The following is an 18,388-nucleotide window of genomic DNA, read 5'->3' as shown; positions in this document are numbered from 1 at the left end:
TGTGAGCTTGGGGCCTGGGTGTGAGCTCTGGAGGGGGCTCTCAGCTTGGGAAGTGTTCTGACCTTAATTGCTGGTTCTTGAGCTCAGGGGCTGGCTCTGAGCTTGGGAAGTGGTTCTGATCTTAGCTGCTGGTTCTTGAGCTTGGGGCCTGGATGTGAACTTAGGAGCTGGCTCTGAGCCTGGGGGCTGGCTCTGCATTTCTGATCTGGATTCTTGGGCTTGGAAGCTGACTCTGACCTTAGTTGCTGGTTCTTGAGCTTGGGGGCTGGGTGCGAGCTTGGCCCCTGCCTTGAATTTAAAATGAGAGAGTTCAGGCAGTTGGGTGTGGTGGGGGTGAGGAGCTGAGTCTGCACTTGTTGAGGCCTCCCATCTTGAGCAGCCCTGGCTGTGTGCTGTGGCTGTGCTGCTGGGCTTGGGAGCTGCCCCCAGCAAGTCTGAGCTGTACTGCCTGGTCCTGGGCAGTGCTGAGCCATCCCTTCCAGGTCAGTGCTCCCCTCTGAGCCCTTTGCTTCTCTGTGGCAGGACTTGTGTCCCTCTCTCTCCATCATCCCTGCTTCTGCTTGCTGGGGAAGAGCTGAGTTTGCAGATCTGCCCCATGGAGCAGCCCAGCAGGTAAGAAACCCAGAGCAGGGCAACAGCAGGATCCCAGCCCCAGAGTCCCAGGGCACCTCCCAGCCTCCTCCACCTCTTCCTGCCCACCACATTTCACCCCTCCAGGGGCTCTGAGGCACATCGGGTGTTGGAGTTTGGGAACTCCCTAGGCTTGTGGGTGTCTGTCGTGTGGCAGGAGGTGATGTTTGGGGTTTGGATTTGGAGGGTGGTGGGAGAAGATTGGAGGTGGTTTGGTCTTTCATTGGCCAGTGCTGCTGCCTCCATTGTCTGAGGCAGGAGAGATCATAGGACAGGGCCTGGGCCAGGAACCACGCTGCCAATGCCACCAGGCTTGAGGAGAGCAGGACAGGACCACTTGTAAGCCCCAGGGTACCTCAGGGGACTGATCACAGGAACCTGGAGTCTCAGCACAGGTATTAGAGGTCTGTGCCCACACCATTGCAAAAATTGTATGTTTGAGGTCCCCTCTGCATTCTTTCCTCCAGCTGGGTGTTGGGAGGTGTTGGGAGTCAGGGAGTGTCATGACCCAGGCAGGATCTGAGGGTTTGAGGTCCTGGGCTCAGGTGCTTCCATCTTACCTACTTCAGAGCTGTGACCCCTTTCTGCCAAAGTATGGCCTCACAGAAGGACCCAGACAAAAGCTGGGAGGAGAAGCAGCACCCAGAGATCAAGTTGGAGCAGCCCAAGTGCAGCCCCAAGGGAGAGAAGGATGAGAAGGTAGAGGACAAGATGGAAGATGGTGATGCTGAGCAGAATCATGACTATGATAATGATGAGTATGAAGAGGAGGATAACCATGAGAATGAAGGTGATCAGGATGAGGAGGAAAAGGAATTTGCAGAGGAGGATGAAGCCGGAGCAGGTCCCTCTGTGCCACCCAAGCAGTGCCGTGAGTGTGGGCAGAGCTTCCCACTTGGCTCAGAGCTGGTTAAGCACCACTGCCCCTACCCTGGTCCCCAGCCCTTCGTCTGTGGTGACTGTGGCAAGAGGTTCAACAAGAGCTCTGAGCATATCCAGCATTGCCGCACCCATACCGGTGAGAGGCCATACAGCTCTGCGGAGTGTGGCAAGACCTTCACTCACAGGTCTTCCCTCACTCAGCACCGCAGTGTGCACAGCACTGAGAAGTCCTTCCCCTGCGGGGACTGCGGCAAGAGCTTCAAACAAATCTCCTATCTCACTATCCACCGCCGCATCCACACTGGAGAGCATCTGGTCCCCTGTGCTGAGTGCGGCAAGAGCTTCACCAGGAGCAATGGATTCATCTAACACCAACTCATCCACAGCGGTGAGAAGCCGTACAGATGTGCCGACTGCGGTAAGAGCTTCACCCAGAAGGGAAACCTCACAGAGCACCGTCGTGCGCACACTGCCGAGAAATCTTTCAGCTGTCCGGAGTGTGGCCAGGCCTTTAGTCATAGGAGCGCTCTCATTCGCCACCACCGCACCCACACCGGCGAGAAAGCTTTCAGCTGTCCTGACTGTGGCAAGCGCTTCAGCCGCAGAGACAATCTCATTGATCACCTCACGAGCCACACTGGTGAGAAGCCTTTCACCTGTGCTGATTGTGGCAAGAGCTTCAGCCACAGGAGCACTGTCATTGCTCACCGCCGCACCCACAGCAGTGAGAAGGCTTTCAATTGTGCTGATTGCGGTAAGAGCTTCATCCAGAAAACACTCCTCAGCAATCACCGCTGCACCCACACCAGAAAGCATCTTGCACTGGAGGGGAGGCATAAGCCCACCTAGAATCTGTTGGGTAATCATGACCCTTCTGAGAGGGCCTTTCCAGCACAAAAATCATCCCTTTTTCCTTTGCAATTCTCAGGGACTGGGGACACCAGCAGCAACAAACATCTCCTGCCCTTCTGAACACCAATTAGTGCTAATGAGAACAATTACAGTGCTTAGTTGGCACAGCTGGAGCTCCCAGTGGAGCTGGGCAGGGCTTTGCCAGGGTCTGTCTGGTTCTTCCCCAATGCTTTGTGTCTCCCTGGGGTAAGAAATCCTCTGTCCATTAACCAATTGTCTCATTAAACCCCAAAAGTTACCCAAATCCTGTCTGTTTGCTTTTATTTCTGACATTCCTGCCTCAATGCCCAAATTTTGGGGGCATTTGCTCCCGAGGGATGGGGTGGAGCTGTGTGCCCAGTTCAGGGAGAGGACAATGAGGTTCTCAGAGGAGTCTTGAGGGGCATCTCAGAGACATTCTTCAGGGACTTTCAGGTGATCTTAGGTGTTTGGGATTTGGATGGTCCTGGGACTGACTTTTGGGATCTTTGGAGGGTGTAGGGGGAAGCTGATGGAGATCTTTGGAAGAACTCAGAAAGCTTCTGTTGGCTTTCCACTCTGGAGCTGGAACAAGTTGAAGAGCTGAGAAGAGGTTAATCTGCTTCTTCCCCCAAAAACAGAAGTGAAGGAAAAATAACACACACCCCCAAATCAAAAAACCCTCTGGGTTGAGATAAGGACTTGAGACAACATCAACAGAGCTGAATCCAGATGAGATCACATAGTGCACACTGACCTGAGGCTGTTTGCAGAAAGAAGCACAGCAGTCAGCAGCAGCAGCCAGGAGTTAAACCCCTACAGCCTTCCCTCTCAGCAAAGAGCCAGCACCTGAGAGCCAGAACCCAACAGCAGCAACCAGAACAGGAAGCCTCTCATGTTGCCATCTGAACTTCAAGCCCTGTAGTACTTTGCTCCAGCCAGCACTGTCTCTGTGAAGGTGGCATGAGGCAGGATGGTGTGGAGTAATGGCAGCAAATTTTCAACTTAACCTTTGATATTGCCAAGCCCTCATCCTGTGCCACCTGTGCCATGCCCAGCAGCAATCAGCAGCACACCTCAGGCACTGTCCATTCTCACTCCACAGGAGGTCGCTTTGCAGTACCCAGAGGGCTGCTCACTGCAGGTGCTCTGCAGCTCCACTCTGTTCCAGCACAGTCTGGATCAGTCCATGCCCATGCAAATGCTGGGGCTGTGTTTCCAGTTCTGGGGCAATCGAGTCCAGTGACTCCTTCCATGCCTCCAAGTGAAAGCAAACTGTGGCTTGCATCCCAGTACTCAGCTTCCAACACATCCAGGTGTGGGGATCCTGCTGTCATACCAGAAACACAGATGGGTTCCACCCCTCATAGTTGCATGGTGTCAGAGCACTCTGGGCACCTGTATCTACTAAAGCTTTATCCTCTCATGGCTTCAACTTGCCAGGCCATTGGTTCTGTGTGGTTCAACAAATCAATTTGTCTCTCCCCTCCATCTGTTTGGAGGCCGAGGCCCTCTAAGTGCCAGGTGCTGTTCATTGGCCACAACAACCCCATGCAGTGCTACAGGCTGTGGTCAGAGTGGCTGGAGAGCAGCCAGACAGAAAGCATCCTTGATGGTACTGGTTGATAGTAGGCTGAACATGAGCCAGCAGTGCACCCAGGCAGCCAAGAAGGCCAATGGCATCCTGGACTTTATCAGGAAGAATGTGGCCAGCAGGAGCAAGGAGGTCATTCTGCCCATGTTCACTGCACTGGTTAGGCCACACCTTGAGTACTGTGTCCAGTCCTGGGCCCCTCAGTTTAGGAAGAATGTTGACTTGCTGGAAGGTGTCCAGAGAAGGGCAACAAAGCTGGGGAGGGGTTTGGAGTACAGGTCCTATGAGGAGAGGCTGGGAGTTCTGATTTTGCTTAGCCTGGAGAAGAGGAGGCTCAGGGGAGACCTTATTGCTCTCTACAACTACCTGCAGGGAGGTTGTAAACAGGAGGAGGTTGGTCTCTTCTCTCAGGTAACCAGCACCAGAACAAGAAGACACAGTCTCAAGCTGCACCAGGGGAGCCTTAGACTGGATATTAGGAAGAAGTTCTTCATGGAGAGAGTGATTGCCCATTGGAATGTGCTGCCTGGGGAGGTGGTGGAGTTGCCATCATTGGGGGTGTTTAGGAGGAGACTTGATAGGTTGCTTGGTGCCATGGCTTAGTTGATTATATTGTGTTGGATGATGGGTTGGATGTGATGATTTTGAAGGTCTCTTCCAACCTGGTTTATTCTATTCTATTCTAAGTGGACAGAACAAAGGGGATGGTGTCTGAGAAAAAAGAATTGCAGGTAATAAAAGGGTTGGTGCCTGAGCAAAAAGAAGGGCAGAGGAAAAAAAGATTGGTGCCTGAGAATAAAGAAGCGCAGGAAGCACTAGAAAAAAAAGATTTGGTGCCCAAGAATAAAGCCCAGAGAATAAAAGTGGTGGTGCCTGAGATAAAAGAAGTCCAGAGGAAAAAAGGGATGGTGCCCGAGAGAAAAGGGGAGCAAAGAAGAAAACGGTCTGTGGCAGAGAAGAAAGGAGTGCACAGAATAACAGAGTTGGTGCCTGAGAAAAAGTAAGCACAGGGAATAATTGGGTTGGTGCCCCCAAAAAAAAGAAGTGCAGGGAAAAATAGGGTTGGTGTCTGAGAATAAAGAAGAGCAGAAGAAAAATGTCTTGGTGCCCAAGAGATAGAAAGTGAAGAGAAAAAAAGGTTGATGCCTGAGAAAAAAGAAATGAAGAAAATAAATGTTCAGTGCCCGAGAAGAAAGAAGTGCAGAGAATAAAAGTGTTGGTGACCGAGAAAAGAGAAGTGCAGGGAATAAAAGTGTGAGTGCCCGAGGGAAAAGGACAGAGAATAAAATAGTTGGTGGCCAAGAAGTAAGAAGTACAGAGAAAAAAAGGGATGGTGCATAAGAAAAAAGAAGTACAGAGAAAAATGTGTTGGTGCTGAAAGAAAACAAGAGGAGAGAATAAAATTGCTTGTGCCCAAGAAATAAGAAGCACAGAGCAAAAAAAGGTCGGTGCACAAAAATAAGACTCTCAGAGATAAAAAGGGTTGGTGCCCTAGAAAAAGCAGCACAGGAAAAAAGGGTTAGTGCCTGATAACAAAGAAGCATAGAGAAAAAAAGGGTTGGTGTCCAAGAAAAAAGAAGTGCAGAGAATTATAGGGTCAGTGCCCAAGAAAAGAGAAGTGCAGGGGAAAAAAGGCTTGGTGTCCAAGAAAAAAGAAGTGCAGAGAAAAAAAGCATTGCTGCATGAGAAAAAAGAAGTACAGAGGAAAAAAATGATTGGTGCCCGAGGAAAAAGGAGCAGAGAATAAAATAGTTTGTGCCTGACAAATAAGAAGCACAGAGAAAAAAAGAGCTGGTGGCCGAGAAAAAAGAAGCACAGGGAAAAATAGGGTTGGTGCCCAAGGAAAAAGAAGTGCAGAGAAAAATGTGATGGTACCTGAAAGAAACCAAGGGCAGAGAACAATATTGTTGGTGCCCAAGAAATAAGAAGCACAGGGAATAAAAGTGTTGGTGCCCAAGGAAAAAGAAGTGCGGAGAAAAAAATTGTTTGTGCCCAAGAGATAAAAAGTGAAGAGAAACAAAGGGTTGGTGCCCAAGTGAGAAGTGCAGAGGAAAAAAGAGTTGGCGCCTGAGGAAACAGAAGTACAGAGGAAGAAACGGTTGGTGCCCGAGGGAAAAGAAGGGCAGAGGACAAAAGGTTTGGTGCCCAAGAAAAAAGAAGGGCAGAGAAAAAAGTGTTGCTGCCTGAGAAGAAAGAAGTGCAGGGAATAAAAGGGTTGCTGCCTGAGAAGAAAGAAGTGCAGGGAATAAAAGGGCTGGTGCCTGAGAGAAAAGAAGCCCAGAGAAGAAAAATGGTTGGTACACAAAGGAAAAAAAAGCTCAGAGAAAAAAAGTGTTGGTGTCTGAGAGAAAAGAGGAGCAGAGTAGAAAAGGGTCTGTGCCCAAGAAAAAAGAAGTGCAGAGAAGAAAAGGGTTGGTGACCGAGAGAAAAGAAGCATAGAGATAAAAATGATTGGTGGCCAAGAAAAAAGAAGCACAGAGGAGAAAAGGCTGGTGCCCAAGGGAAAAGAAGTGCAGAGGGAAAAAAGGTTGGTGCTGGAGCAAAAAGAAGATCAGAGGAACAAAGGGTTGGTGCCTGAGAACAAAGCAGCACAGAAGATAAAGGTTGGTACCCAGAAGAAAAGAAGCACAGAGTAAAACCAGGGTGGTTCCCAAAAAAAAAAAACAAGATCAGAGAGACAAAGGGTTGGTGTCTGAGGAAAAAGAAGGCCAGAAGAAAGAAGGGCTGGTGCCCAAGAAAAAGAAGCATAGAGAAAAAAGGGTTGGTGCCTGAGAAAAAAGAAGTGCAGGGAATAAAAGGGTAGGTGCCCAGAAAAAAGAAGTGCAGAGGGAAAAAGGGTTGGTGGCTGAGCAAAAAGAAAGAATAAAAACAATGGGTGCCTGAGAAAAAAAGAAGTGCAGGGAATAAAGGGGGTAGTGCTGGAGAAAAAGGAGGCACAGAGAAAAAAGGGTTGCTGCCTGAGAAAAAAGATAGTAGAGGAAAAAATGTTTGGTGTGTGAGAAAAAAGAAGCACAGAGAACAAAACGGTTGGTGCCCGAGAAAATAGAAGCACAGGGAATAAAAGGGTTGGTGAACGAGAAAAAGGGAGAGCAGAGAGTAAAAGGGCTGGTGCCTGAGAGAAAAGAAGTGCAGAGGGAAAAATGGTTGGTGCCTGAGAATAAAGAATTACAGAGAAAAACGTGTTGGTGCTGAAAGAAAACAAGAGCAGAGAATAAAAGGGTTGGTGCCTGAGGAAAAAGACTTGCAGGAAAAAGAGATGGTTGATGCCCAAGAGAAAAAAGCACATAGGAAAAATGGGTTGGTGCCCAAGAAAAAAGAAGTGCAGAGGGAAAAAAGGGTTGGTTGTGGGAAGAGGGCTGGTTTTGGGTAGCTTGAGAAGACTATAGGGAAGATTTGCCTTTGCTCGAATTAGAGAGAGCTGTGTTTTGTCTTTGACTCTGAGAGAAGCTGGGCAGCCTTTGGTGGGATGTGTTAAAACATTGTTTTGTTGTTTTGACCTACTGTCTGCCTGTGGTGGGCTATGCCCATCCTGGAAAAAAAAATGCAGGGGGAGGGCTTGTGAGAGTTTTTCTGCCCTCCCTGGGGGGTGTGTTTCCTCCTCTGGGAAACTGACGAAGTCTGTTCCACTTCCCCCCTCCTTGTCCAGCAGGGGTATGTCGTGGGTTTGAGAGGAAGGCCCAGCCTTCTCCCCCCACAAAGAGGAAAAAGAAATAAAAACCACAGCTAGCCACAGCCAGAGAAGCAAAAAGGGAAATGCTATATTTACAAGCAATTTTTAGGGAATGCAGGATGCATGTACACAATTTACAGTATTTACAATATATACACAGAGATACACAGCAAAGTAAAACAACAATAATACAGGAATGAAATTCCTCCCCCCTCTGGAGAAGGGTTCCCCCCCTGTACCCCCTTCTCTCCCCTTTTTCCCCAAAGAGGGTTAGAAAGAGAGAAAAAGAGCAGTTGTTAATTAAAGCAGTTATAAATTAAAGCAAAGTGTTAGTAGGCCGCACGCTGATCTGTCTAAGGTCAGGCTGGCAGAGAGCCTAGAGGCGGACGAGCTGCAAAGAGGGAGGAGGGAAGAGCGAACTGAGGAAAATCTCAGCTACACTCAAAACTTAAAGTTGCATTCTACCAATCTAGCAATGAGATTCATTTAGACCTGTCTTTTGTTTACAAAACATTCAGCCACAGTGCCCCAGTACTGTCCTCTTCTTAAAGGCACAGCCTCAAATGGTCACAGGGTATAAGACGGAGGATAATTGCAGACATTGCTCTCATAGAATAGAATAGAATAGAATAGAATAGAATAGAAGAGACCAGGGTGGAGGAGAACTTCAAGATCATCGAGTCCAACCTATTATCCAACACCACCTAATCAACTAAACCATGGCACCAAGCACCCCATCAAGTCTCCTCCTGAGCACCTCCAGTGATGGTGACCCCACCACCTCCTCGGGCAGCCCATTCCATTCCCCATTATTGGGGAAAATCTGTTAGTTCAAAGCCCATGCTAAGGGAAGAAAAAAAAGAATTAGCTTCTTATCTCATTAGTTGAAAGTCAGCCAAGCACAGAGAGAGAAGCAGTCTAAGGCTGTGACTGGAATCTCAGGAATAATGTGATTTACTGTATTCTGATTGTCCCCTGGTACTCCGCTCTGGTGAGGCCACAGCTCAAGTGTTGTGTCCAGTTTTGGGCACCACAATCCAAGAGAGATGTGGAGATGCTGGAGCCAGTGCAGAGGAGGGCAAGGAATCTGGGGAAGGGCCTGGAGAATAAATTCTGATGAAGAGTGACTGATGGAGGCTGAGGGAAGACCTCGTGGCTCTCTACAGGTGCCTGAAAGGACATTGTGGAGAGACGCTGATGTTGGTCTCTTCTCACAGGTAATCAGCAACAGAACAAGAGGGAACAGCCTCAAGCTGCAACAGGGGAGGCTTGGAGTGGACAGTATGAAATATTTTTTGTCACTGGAAGAGTGGTCAGGGAGGGGAATGTGCTGCCCAGGGAGGTGGGGGAGTCCCCAACCCTGGATGTATTTAAAGGTGGTTTGGATGTGATGCTTGGAGATACGATTCATGAGTGACCCTTGTAGAGTAGGGTTCTGGGTTGGACTTGGTGATCCTGAGAGTCTTTTGCAACCTGAATGTTTCTGTGAGTCTGTGACACTTCTGCCAATTTCTAAAGTTGTTAGTGATTCTATTTGCTGTTTTCAGCCAGTAGTTTACTGTCCCTGTGCTGGTAGATGGCATCTTACATATGCTTCACTTGCTGAAACTTCATCTTCTGTTCACTCGGCTGGGATTGCTCTTGGAGGGGTTTGCACTTCAGAGGCTGTGTAGACTTAATTTGTCTTCTAAAGTCTGTTTGGGCATTCATCCCAGATATTGAAGAGACAGAGCTGCAGGCATGGGACAGTGTAGGACAGGCTGCAGTAGGGATGGCCAAGGGCTCTGGCAAGGCTGAGAGGCCCAACAGGACCAAGGCCTTTGTCCCCTTGGCTCTGGCAGTTGCCTCTGCCACCAAGGCCTGTGAGGAGAAACTTGGCTTTGAGGCTTTCAGGTTCTTCTATTGCAAGGTCAGTGGTCAGGGCTTGGCCTTTCTGCTTCCTAGACCAAAGGCAAGTTTTTCTGCCCTGTGCTTTGACTTTGTCTCCCTGCAATCCTGGCCTCTAACAAGCTGCTCTAACGAGTCCCTGGGGAGCCTTTGTCAGTAACAAGCCTCAGTGAGGCCAATCAGTGCTTCAAGGTACTTTGGAGTTTTCTTCTGCCTTGGACTTCTTGAGAGGCTTTTTGGCAGTAGCTTGGCAGAGTCTCCTGGCAGTACCTAAGGATGATGTCATCAGACCCAAATACTCCATGGGGCTCATTAAATAATGCTGAACCTCTCATTATTGCCAAGGTTTCTGCAGCTAATTGGAGAGGTTTTTATTGCACAGTTATCTGATAGAAATTACTTTTAAAGGTACATTTAATTCCTTTTCAGCAGGAGTTGTCTCTTTGCAAGCAAACCACAGCAAAACTTGTCAATGTCCTACCCTGCTCACTGCTCACCCTCACTCCCCACTGCCCCCAGCAGAGCCCAGAGCCACAGGTGTGGGACAGCATATACCTTGCCAGGGGGTGGGGGTCAAGGCTTGGCCCTTTGGATCAAGGAATCCCCTCCAGGTTTGCTTAGCAGCAGAGCCACCTTGAGCTGCTTGTCGTGACCTGCCAGCACTGCCTCAGTTCTCTGCTCTCACCACAGCCTGGAGATGCTTCAGTGCCTCCAATGATGCTTCTCTTGCATGCACTATGTCCTGCTCTAAGCAGACCCTGGGACCCTTTCCCAGTATGCTTCACTGGGACCTATTAAAAGCAGAAGAAACTTCAGAGTTTGAAGATGATTTTGACTTCTGGAGAGGTTTCATCAGCTTCTCAGTCTCTGAGGTTCATGGAATTGACACCAAAGCCACCAGAGGGCTCCTTTAAAATACCTGGGGTGTCCTTTTGTGCTGAGCCATGCCGGGCTCCTCGGCTGGAAGGTGTTGCTGGCAAGCAGGCAGTGCTGCAGAGAGACAGCTCAGGTCAGGAGCTGCTCCTCTGCACAGCACAGCAGGGCTGGGGACACAGCCAGAGGATCTCAGGGAGATGAGGAAGGCAGAGAGAACTTCAAGGTGGCCAGGACTGGGAGGGTGACTGAGAGCTCACTGGAGGAGAAGTCACTGCAGTCACTGACACAGTGAGGCTGTGGGTGCAGGACACTGCAGCTGTAGCTCCTGGAGGCATCTCCATCTCGGCAGCTGATGCTCAGCTGAAGGCTCCTGGAATGTGCACACAGAAGGAGGACCAAAGCCCTTCACTTCCATCCTGTGAGCAGCAGTGAGCAGAGGTGGGTAAGGAGAAGGCTTCACCCCCAGCCCCTCTATGCCTTTAAAATTTAGTTACAGATTTTGACCAGAAAAGTAGAAACAAAATAAATAGATCACTCTTGGGTGTAAAAAGGAAAAGAAAAGATTATTCTAAACAAATTCATTGGATAAATATCTGGAATCAGAGGAGCTGTACCACAACAATTCTCTCTCTTCTCTTCTGATCTCAGCTGTTTTGCTTAGCCCTGGAGAGATCACCTGCTTTGGCTGGCCTTGAATAAGTCTAACCCACTGTTGGGTTTTTTTCTCTCCACTCCTCCTTTCTCACTTGGAGTAGGGGAGTAGAGGTTAGGGGCAGTGGAACAGCTTCCCTGGTTTCTGACCAGGGGGGTCTTGTGTTGTTTCTTGATTGTAAATACCTGTCTCATATTGTCACTCTTGGATGCTTTGTACCTGTTCATTGCATTCCATTGCAGAGTGTAGCTCTTGCTTGTCAATACAGCTTCATTTGCTTCTGACTGAGCTGCTCTGGCAAAGCTAATGCTGGGGGGAAATTTCAACCTACCACAATGGGACTCTTGTTCTCTGGGCTTGGGCTGTTGGTCACTTTCTGTTCTGACACCAGTGGAATATTCATGGCAATTCTGGGTCCCTGGTGCATTTGAAGCTGTGATAAACTCTGCCATGGGTTGGTAGTGATGGGACAGAGCTGATCCATTCCTCATGCAGCAAAGGGAGGGAGGTTATGATGAGGGTGAGAGAAGTGTGCCCTAACTTGTCACTGCCTTTCCCTCCTTGGACAGGTCTCCGTAGCCAGAGGCAGCAGATGGCCAACAGCAGCTCCATCACCCACTTCCTCCTCCTGCCATTCCCAGGCACAAGGCAGCTGCAGCTCCTGCACTTCTGCCTCTTCCTGGCCATCTACTTGGCTGCCTTGCTGGGCAATGGCCTCATCATCACCACCATAGCCTGGGACCACCACCTCCACACCCCCATGTACTTCTTCCTCCTCAACCTCGCCCTCCTTGACCTGGGTGCCATCTGCACCACTGTGCCAAAATCCATGGCCAATTCCCTGTGGGACACCAGGGACATCTCCTATGCAGGATGTGCTGTACAAGTCTTCTTTGTATTTTTCTTGCTGACTGCAGAGGTTTCTCTCCTCACCACCATGTCCTATGATCGCTATGTTGCCATCTGCAGACCCCTGCACTATGAGACCCTCCTGGGCAGCAGAGTTTGTGCCCACCTGGCAGCAGCTGCCTGGGCCTGTGGCTTTCTCTATGCTCTGCTGCACACAGCCAATACATTTTCCCTGCCTCTCTGCAAGGGCAATGCTGTGAACCAGTTCTTCTGTGAAATCCCCCAGATCCTCAAGCTCTGCTCCACATCCTACCTCAGGGAACTTTGGCTTATTGTGGCCAGTGTCTGTTTAGTCTTTGTCTGTTTTGTGTTGATTGTGGTGTCCTATGTGCAGATCTTCAGGGCAGTGCTGAGGATCCCCTCTCAGCAGGGACGCCACAAAGCCTTTGCCACCTGCCTCCCTCACCTGGCTGTGGTCTCCCTGTTGCTCAGCACTGGCTTCTTTGCCTACCTGAAGCCCTCCTCCATCTCCTCCCCATCCGTGGACCTGGTGGTGTCAGTTCTGTACTCAGTGGTGCCTCCAGCAGTGAACCCTCTCATCTACAGCCTGAGGAACCAGGAGCTCAAGGCTGCCCTGAGCAAACTGATCAATGGATGCTTTCAGAAGCAGTAAACTCTTCTGCAGAGCAATTCTGATGTCATTCAGTGCAGGCCCAGCCTGGCTGCTGGAGTTCTGGCTGCTGCTGGTGCTGTTCCCCTTGTGAGAATGTTGTTCCCACACAAATGTCTTTTTTCAGACTATTTCTACTTCAGTGTTGTCCTGTCTTCTGTGACCCAGAGGCTGCAGACATGAGAAGCTTTTCTCCCTGTGTGTTCAACAGAATAAAGGACCCTGCAGGGAGTTGTTTCTCTGAGTCCCTTCCTCCAAGGCTTCTGTGGAGCTGCAGGGCAGTGCCTGTGTGCAGAGGTGGAGGGGCAGAGTCCCAGCACAGCAGCAGTGCCAGGGAGCCCCAGAGCTTGGGCTGTCCTCAGCTGCTCTTTCTTCCCTTCCACCCTCTCCTGCTGAGCCTCTGTGCTGGGGCAATGCTTGAGTGCTCTGGCAGCTTGGGCACTGTGCTGCTGTGTGGCAGTGCTGGGACTGCAGGCAGGGAGAGTCCAGGGCTGCTTGTTGGATAGAGCTGTGCTCCAGAGCAGCACTGCCATCAGAACAGGAGGTCTCCTCATGCCTTCATACCCCAACCCCCTCCCATTACCAACTGCACCTACTCCAAACTGGATACACTGACCCCCTTCCACTATAGAGTCAGCCCAAATATTAGTCCTTTAACCCCTCCCAGTACAGATGTGGTCTCATCCCTGTAAAAGCTACCCCTTCCTCTGTAGTCTTGTCCCATCCCAGCACAGAATGTATCCCTTGGCTTCCTTCCCAGTACTGAATGCATCCATTCCAGTACAAACTGCACACCCTCATGCCCTCCCAGTACAGTCTGGGCCCTGCCCCAGTCCAAACAGGATCCCCTTAATCCCTCCAAATACACATTAGGCCTTGTCCCAATAAAAACTCCATCCTCTGCCTTCCAGTACAGCCTGGACCCCTCACACTCTAATCAGGCCTCATCAACCCTGCTCCTCCCCTGAATCCAGTCCCCTGCTCTAACCCAAATGCAGTGCACTCTTCCCTCAACACACCCATTCCAACTCAGCCTCTCCCACACCTACCCCTGACCCTGACTTTGTAATCTTTGTTCACCCTGATCCAGGCCATTACTCTTGCCATTGAGGCCTTGCCCTTTACCCCAACCCTCAACAGATCCCCGGCCCAAGCTGTGCAACTCAGAGCTGGTTCTCCCCTCAGCCCTATGTAGCACCCTCAGCAGGACACCAAAGCCTCTCTTCAGCCTTGGCCTGAACCACAGACTTGAAGGACAGATCTGAGCCCTCAGCCCCAATATTGACACCTCAGCCCCAGTCCTCCATCCTCTGCTCTAATTCCTCACCTGCATCCCCCCACCCACTCTTGAGGGATTCTGCTTGGCCTGTGGCACAGGGCAGGGGATGGGAACTCTCAGAGCAGCCTCATGGACTTGGAAGAAGAGCAGGAAGTGAACTGTGGCTGAGCAGCTGATGGACACCTGGAGCAGATGGGTGGCAATGCCATGGGCAGCTCATCTGTGCCTCAGGATCTCCTGCACAGCAGCAGCCACAAGGCTGGGCAGGGGCTGAGAGGTCACTGCTGGCTCTGCAGCTGAGAGGGCAGCAGCAGGGAGAGGGCAGGAACGGGACTGGGAGGTCACTTCTTGCTGCAGCAACTGAGAGGGCTGCCCCTGACTCCTGCATGGCCTCTGCGCTTTTGGCCTCCCAGCTGCCAGAGTCCCCAACAGGCCAGCAGAAGGCATGTGGTGGGTAAGGGACTTATGTGACTCCCTGTCCCTAAGCACCTGGTGGCCCCTGCAGGAAGAGCCTTGGAGCTGGGTTGTCAACTCCCTGCCACCTGATGGCCTGAGGGGACAGCAGCAGGGACAGAGCTTGGCTGTGGCTGCTGGAGAAGCTGCAAGGCAGCAGCAGGGACCTGCCTTGGAAGCCCATGCAGAGGTTTCTTGTGGCTGTTCAGCTGCCAGGCCAGAAGCAGGCTGAGGCCTTGTGCCAGCATTGGGACATCAGGGATGGCTGAGAAGCTCCTAGGACAGGAGGAGCCACATGGCTATGAGGTGAGTTTGAGGTCACTGCAAACTCCAATCCCTTTGTGTCATTGGCCAGCAGCAGTCCCAGGGCTGGGCTGGGGACTGTGCCATCCCTTGTGCTTGCCAAGCTGAGACGAAGCAGCAGGGAGGTGCCCTGGCTGTTGCTTTACAGCTGGAGGTTCTGCTTTGTCCCCAGGCAGAAAGGCCTCTGGCAGGGACCATTCCCAATGGCCTGGGATGGAGCAGAGGCTGAGCAGAGTGATGAAGGCCAAGTGTAGCTGGGCTGTGGCAGGAGGAGTGTGGTCATCCAGACACAGGAGTTGTCATCCCCTGCACTCAGCACCCCTGGGGCCACATCTGGATTCTTGGTGTCCAGCTTTGAGACTTCTGCTCTGAAGGAGTTTTGAAGAGCCTGAGAAGCTTCAGAAGATATCTGCAAGGACTGGGGTGGAGAGCCTGAGGGACTGGGGCTTCTGTAACATGGTGAAGTCCAAGCTCAGGGCACTACAGATGCAGTGTGCACATGCTTGAAATCTGGGGATGATGCAGCTTCTGGTAGTTGTGAGAAGGGAAGAAAACCTCTATAGAGTGCAAATTTTAAGGTTCAGAGTAGAGATGAGGAGAAAGAAAAGTCACTCAAAGGGGATGCTTATAGTCCAAGAGGCCCTGGCTCTGTGTTTCAAGAAATGGCCATGGAGAGTAGAGACAGAGCAGGGAGGGTACAGAAATGTCATGGTAAGAGCTGCTAGGAACACAAGATGGGTGTCAAGAGCATGAAGGGAAAGAGCTGCAGGCATAGGGCAGTGTAGCACCACCTGCAAGGATGAAACCTCAACAGGACTGAGGTCTTTCTCCTCCTGTCTGTGGCATTTGCCTCTCCCACCAAGGCCAGGGAGATGAAACTTTAGCTTGAGCCACTCTGCATCTGACTGCCCAGGCTCTGTGGTCAGGGCTTGGCCTTTCTGCTGCAGAAACCAAACCCAGGTGTGGGAAATTGTAGGACAACCTGTGGTGGGGATGGCAATGGACATTGGCAAGGCTGGAAGTCATCAGGAGAACCCAAGGCTGCAATTGATGGCTACAGGCTCTTCAGGAGAGACAGGCAAGAAAGAAGGGGTGGAGGGGTGGCCCTGTACATCAGGGAGGCACTAGATGCCATTGAGACAGAGATTAGGGACGATCGGGTTGAGTGCCTGTGGGTAAGAATTAGAGGGAAGGCCAACAGGGCTGACATCCTGGTTGGAGCCTGTTATAGACCACCCAACCAGGAGGAGGATGTTGATGAGTCATTCTATAGGCAGCTTAAGGCTGTCTCAAGATCGCCTGACCTTGTTCTCATGGGTGACTTCAACTTGCCTGATATCTGCTGGGATCTTAACATAGCAGAGAAGTGGCAATCTAGGAGGTTCTTAGAATGCATGGAGGACAGCTTCTTATCCCAGGTGCTGTGAGAGCCTACCAGGGGCAAGGCTATGCTTGACCTCCTCTTCACCAATAGGGAAGGGTTGGTGGGTGATGTGGTGGTCGGAGGGTGCTTAGGGGCCAGTGACCACGAGATAATTGAATTCTCATTATTTGGTCAAGCTAAGAGGGGTAGCAAGAAGACCTCTACTCTACTGGATTTCCAGAGGGTGGACTTCAGGCTACTCAAGGAACTAATTCAGAGGGTTCCTTGGGATAAAGCCCTTAAAAACAAAGGGGTCCAGGAGAGCTGGTCCTACTTCAAGGAAGAACTGTTGAAGGCTCAGGGACAGGCTGTGCCAATGTGCCAGAAGATGAGCCGCTGGGGCAGACGGCCAGCCTGGATGGTTCATGAACTTTTAATGGAACTAAGGGAAAAAAAGAGGGTGTATCACCTTTGGAAGAGAGGGGAGGCAACCCGTGAAAAATTTAAGGATGTTGCTAGGTCTTGCAGGAAGAAAATTAGGGAGGCAAAAGCGCATTTGGAGCTTAGTCTGGCCTCTGCTGTGAAGGACAACAAAAAGTCCTTCTATAAATACATTAATAGCAAGAGGAAGGGCAAGGACAACCTCCACTCCTTGGTTGACATGGAGGGAAATGTTGTATCAAGGGATGAGGAAAAGGCAGAGGTACTTAACACCTTCTTTGCCTCAATTTTTACTAGAAGGGCAGAACGTCTTCCTGACAGCTGGCCTGCAGAGCTGGCAGAAGGAGCCAGGGAGCTGCACAGTTTCCCTATGTTCCATGAGGAGGTGGTTGGAACTCTCCTTAGCAGCTTGGATCCCCACAAGTCCATGGGACCAGGTGGGATTCATCCTAGGGTGCTGAGAGAGCTGGCAGATGAGCTGGCCAAGCCACTCTCCATAATTTTCCAGCAGTCCTGGCTCACTGGAGAGGTCCCAGAGGACTGGAAGCTGGCCAACATGGTGCCCATCCATAAGAAGGGCCGGTTGGATGAGCCAGGGAATTACAGGCCTGTCAGCCTGACCTCAGTGCCAGGCAAGATCATGGAACAGGTCATCCTGAGTGCAATAACACAACACTTACAGGATGGCCAAGGGATCAGGCCTAGCCAGCATGGATTTAGGAAGGGCAGGTCCTGCCTGACCAACCTGATCTCCTTCTATGATCAGGTGACCCGCCTGGTGGATGTGGGGAGGCCTGTGGATGTAGTCTACCTGGACCTCAGCAAGGCCTTTGACACCGTCCCCCATAGCAAACTGCTGGCCAAGCTGTCAGCCCATGGCTTGGACGGGAGCACACTGCGATAGGTTAGGAACTGGCTGGAGGGCCGAGCCCAGAGAGTGGTGGTGAATGGTGCCACATCCAGCTGGCAGCCAGTCACTAGTGGTGTGCCCCAAGGATCAGTGCTGGGCCCTGTGCTCTTTAACATCTTTATTGATGATCTGGATGAGGGCATTGAGTCCATCATCAGTAAATTTGCTGACGACACCAAGCTGGGGGCAAGAGTTGATCTGCTCGAGGGTAGAGAGGCTCTGCAGAGAGACCTCGACAGGCTGGACAGATGAGCAGAGTCCAAGGGCAGAAGATTTAACACATCCAAGTGCCGGGTTCTGCACATTGGCCACAACAACCCCATGCAGTGCTACAGGCTGGGGTCAGAGTGGCTGGAGAGCATCCAGGCAGAGAGGGACCTGGGGTTGCTGGTTGATGGTAGGCTTAACATGAGCCTGCAGTGTGCCCAGGCAGCCAAGAGGGCCAATGGCATCCTGGCCTGCATCAAGAACAGTGTGGCCAGCAGGAGCAGGGAGGTCATTCTGCCCCTGTACACTGCACTGGTTAGGCCACACCTTGAGTCCTGTGTCCAGTTCTGGGCCCCTCAGTTTAGGAAGGATGTTGACTTGCTGGAACGAGTCCAGAGAAGAGCAACAAAGTTGGTGAGGGGTTTGGAACACAAGCCCTATGAGGAGAGGCTGAGGGAGCTGGGGCTGCTTAGCCTGGAGAAGAGGAGACTCAGGGGTGACCTTATCACTCTCTACAACTACCTGAAGGGAGGTTGTAGACAGGCTGATGATGGTCTCTTCTCCCAGGCACCCAGTACCAGAACAAGAGGACACAGTCTCAGGCTGCGCCAGGGGAGGTTCAGGTTGGATGTTAGGAAGAAGTTCTATACAGAAAGAGTGATTGCGCTATGGAATGGGTTGCCTGGGGAGGTGGTGGAGTCGCCGTCATTGAAGGTGTTCAGAAGGAGACTTGATGGGGTGCTTGGTGCCATGGGTAGATGTTTGGGTGGGTTGGATTGGTTGATGGGTTGGACACGATGATCTTGAAGGTCTCTTCCAACCTGGTTTGGTTTATTCTAATAAAGGTTTTAT

At 51.0% G+C, this 18,388-nt stretch overlaps 2 protein-coding genes across 2 annotated transcripts in view; both read left to right on the top strand.

The window, feature by feature from the left end:
* Positions 1–574: 574 nt before the first annotated feature.
* Positions 575–1,964, top strand: LOC137457886 (zinc finger protein 883-like). The gene is made up of 2 exons (XM_068169630.1): positions 575–612; positions 1,200–1,964. The coding sequence occupies exons 1-2, from the start codon at positions 596–598 to the stop codon at positions 1,879–1,881; spliced, it is 699 nt and encodes a 232-aa protein (XP_068025731.1). The 5' UTR covers positions 575–595; the 3' UTR covers positions 1,882–1,964.
* The window catches only part of LOC137457881 (zinc finger protein 850-like), a gene marked incomplete at its 5' end in the record, with an annotated part of 203,219 nt that continues 186,718 nt past the window's right edge, over positions 1,888–18,388 (top strand). Inside the window, one exon of the mRNA XM_068169626.1 lies at positions 1,888–2,208. Within this exon, the coding sequence (XP_068025727.1) occupies positions 1,888–2,208 (321 nt within the window). The remainder of the gene's footprint in view (positions 2,209–18,388) is intronic.

The sequence above is a fragment of the Melanerpes formicivorus genome, unplaced genomic scaffold (genome assembly GCF_026170545.1).
Source record: "Melanerpes formicivorus ecotype bairdi unplaced genomic scaffold, bMelFor1.0.p_v2 SCAF_206, whole genome shotgun sequence".
Classification (NCBI taxonomy): Eukaryota; Metazoa; Chordata; class Aves; order Piciformes; family Picidae; genus Melanerpes; species Melanerpes formicivorus.
The sequence above is the reverse complement of the archived record's forward strand: the minus strand, read 5'-3'. Positions and strand labels throughout refer to the sequence as shown.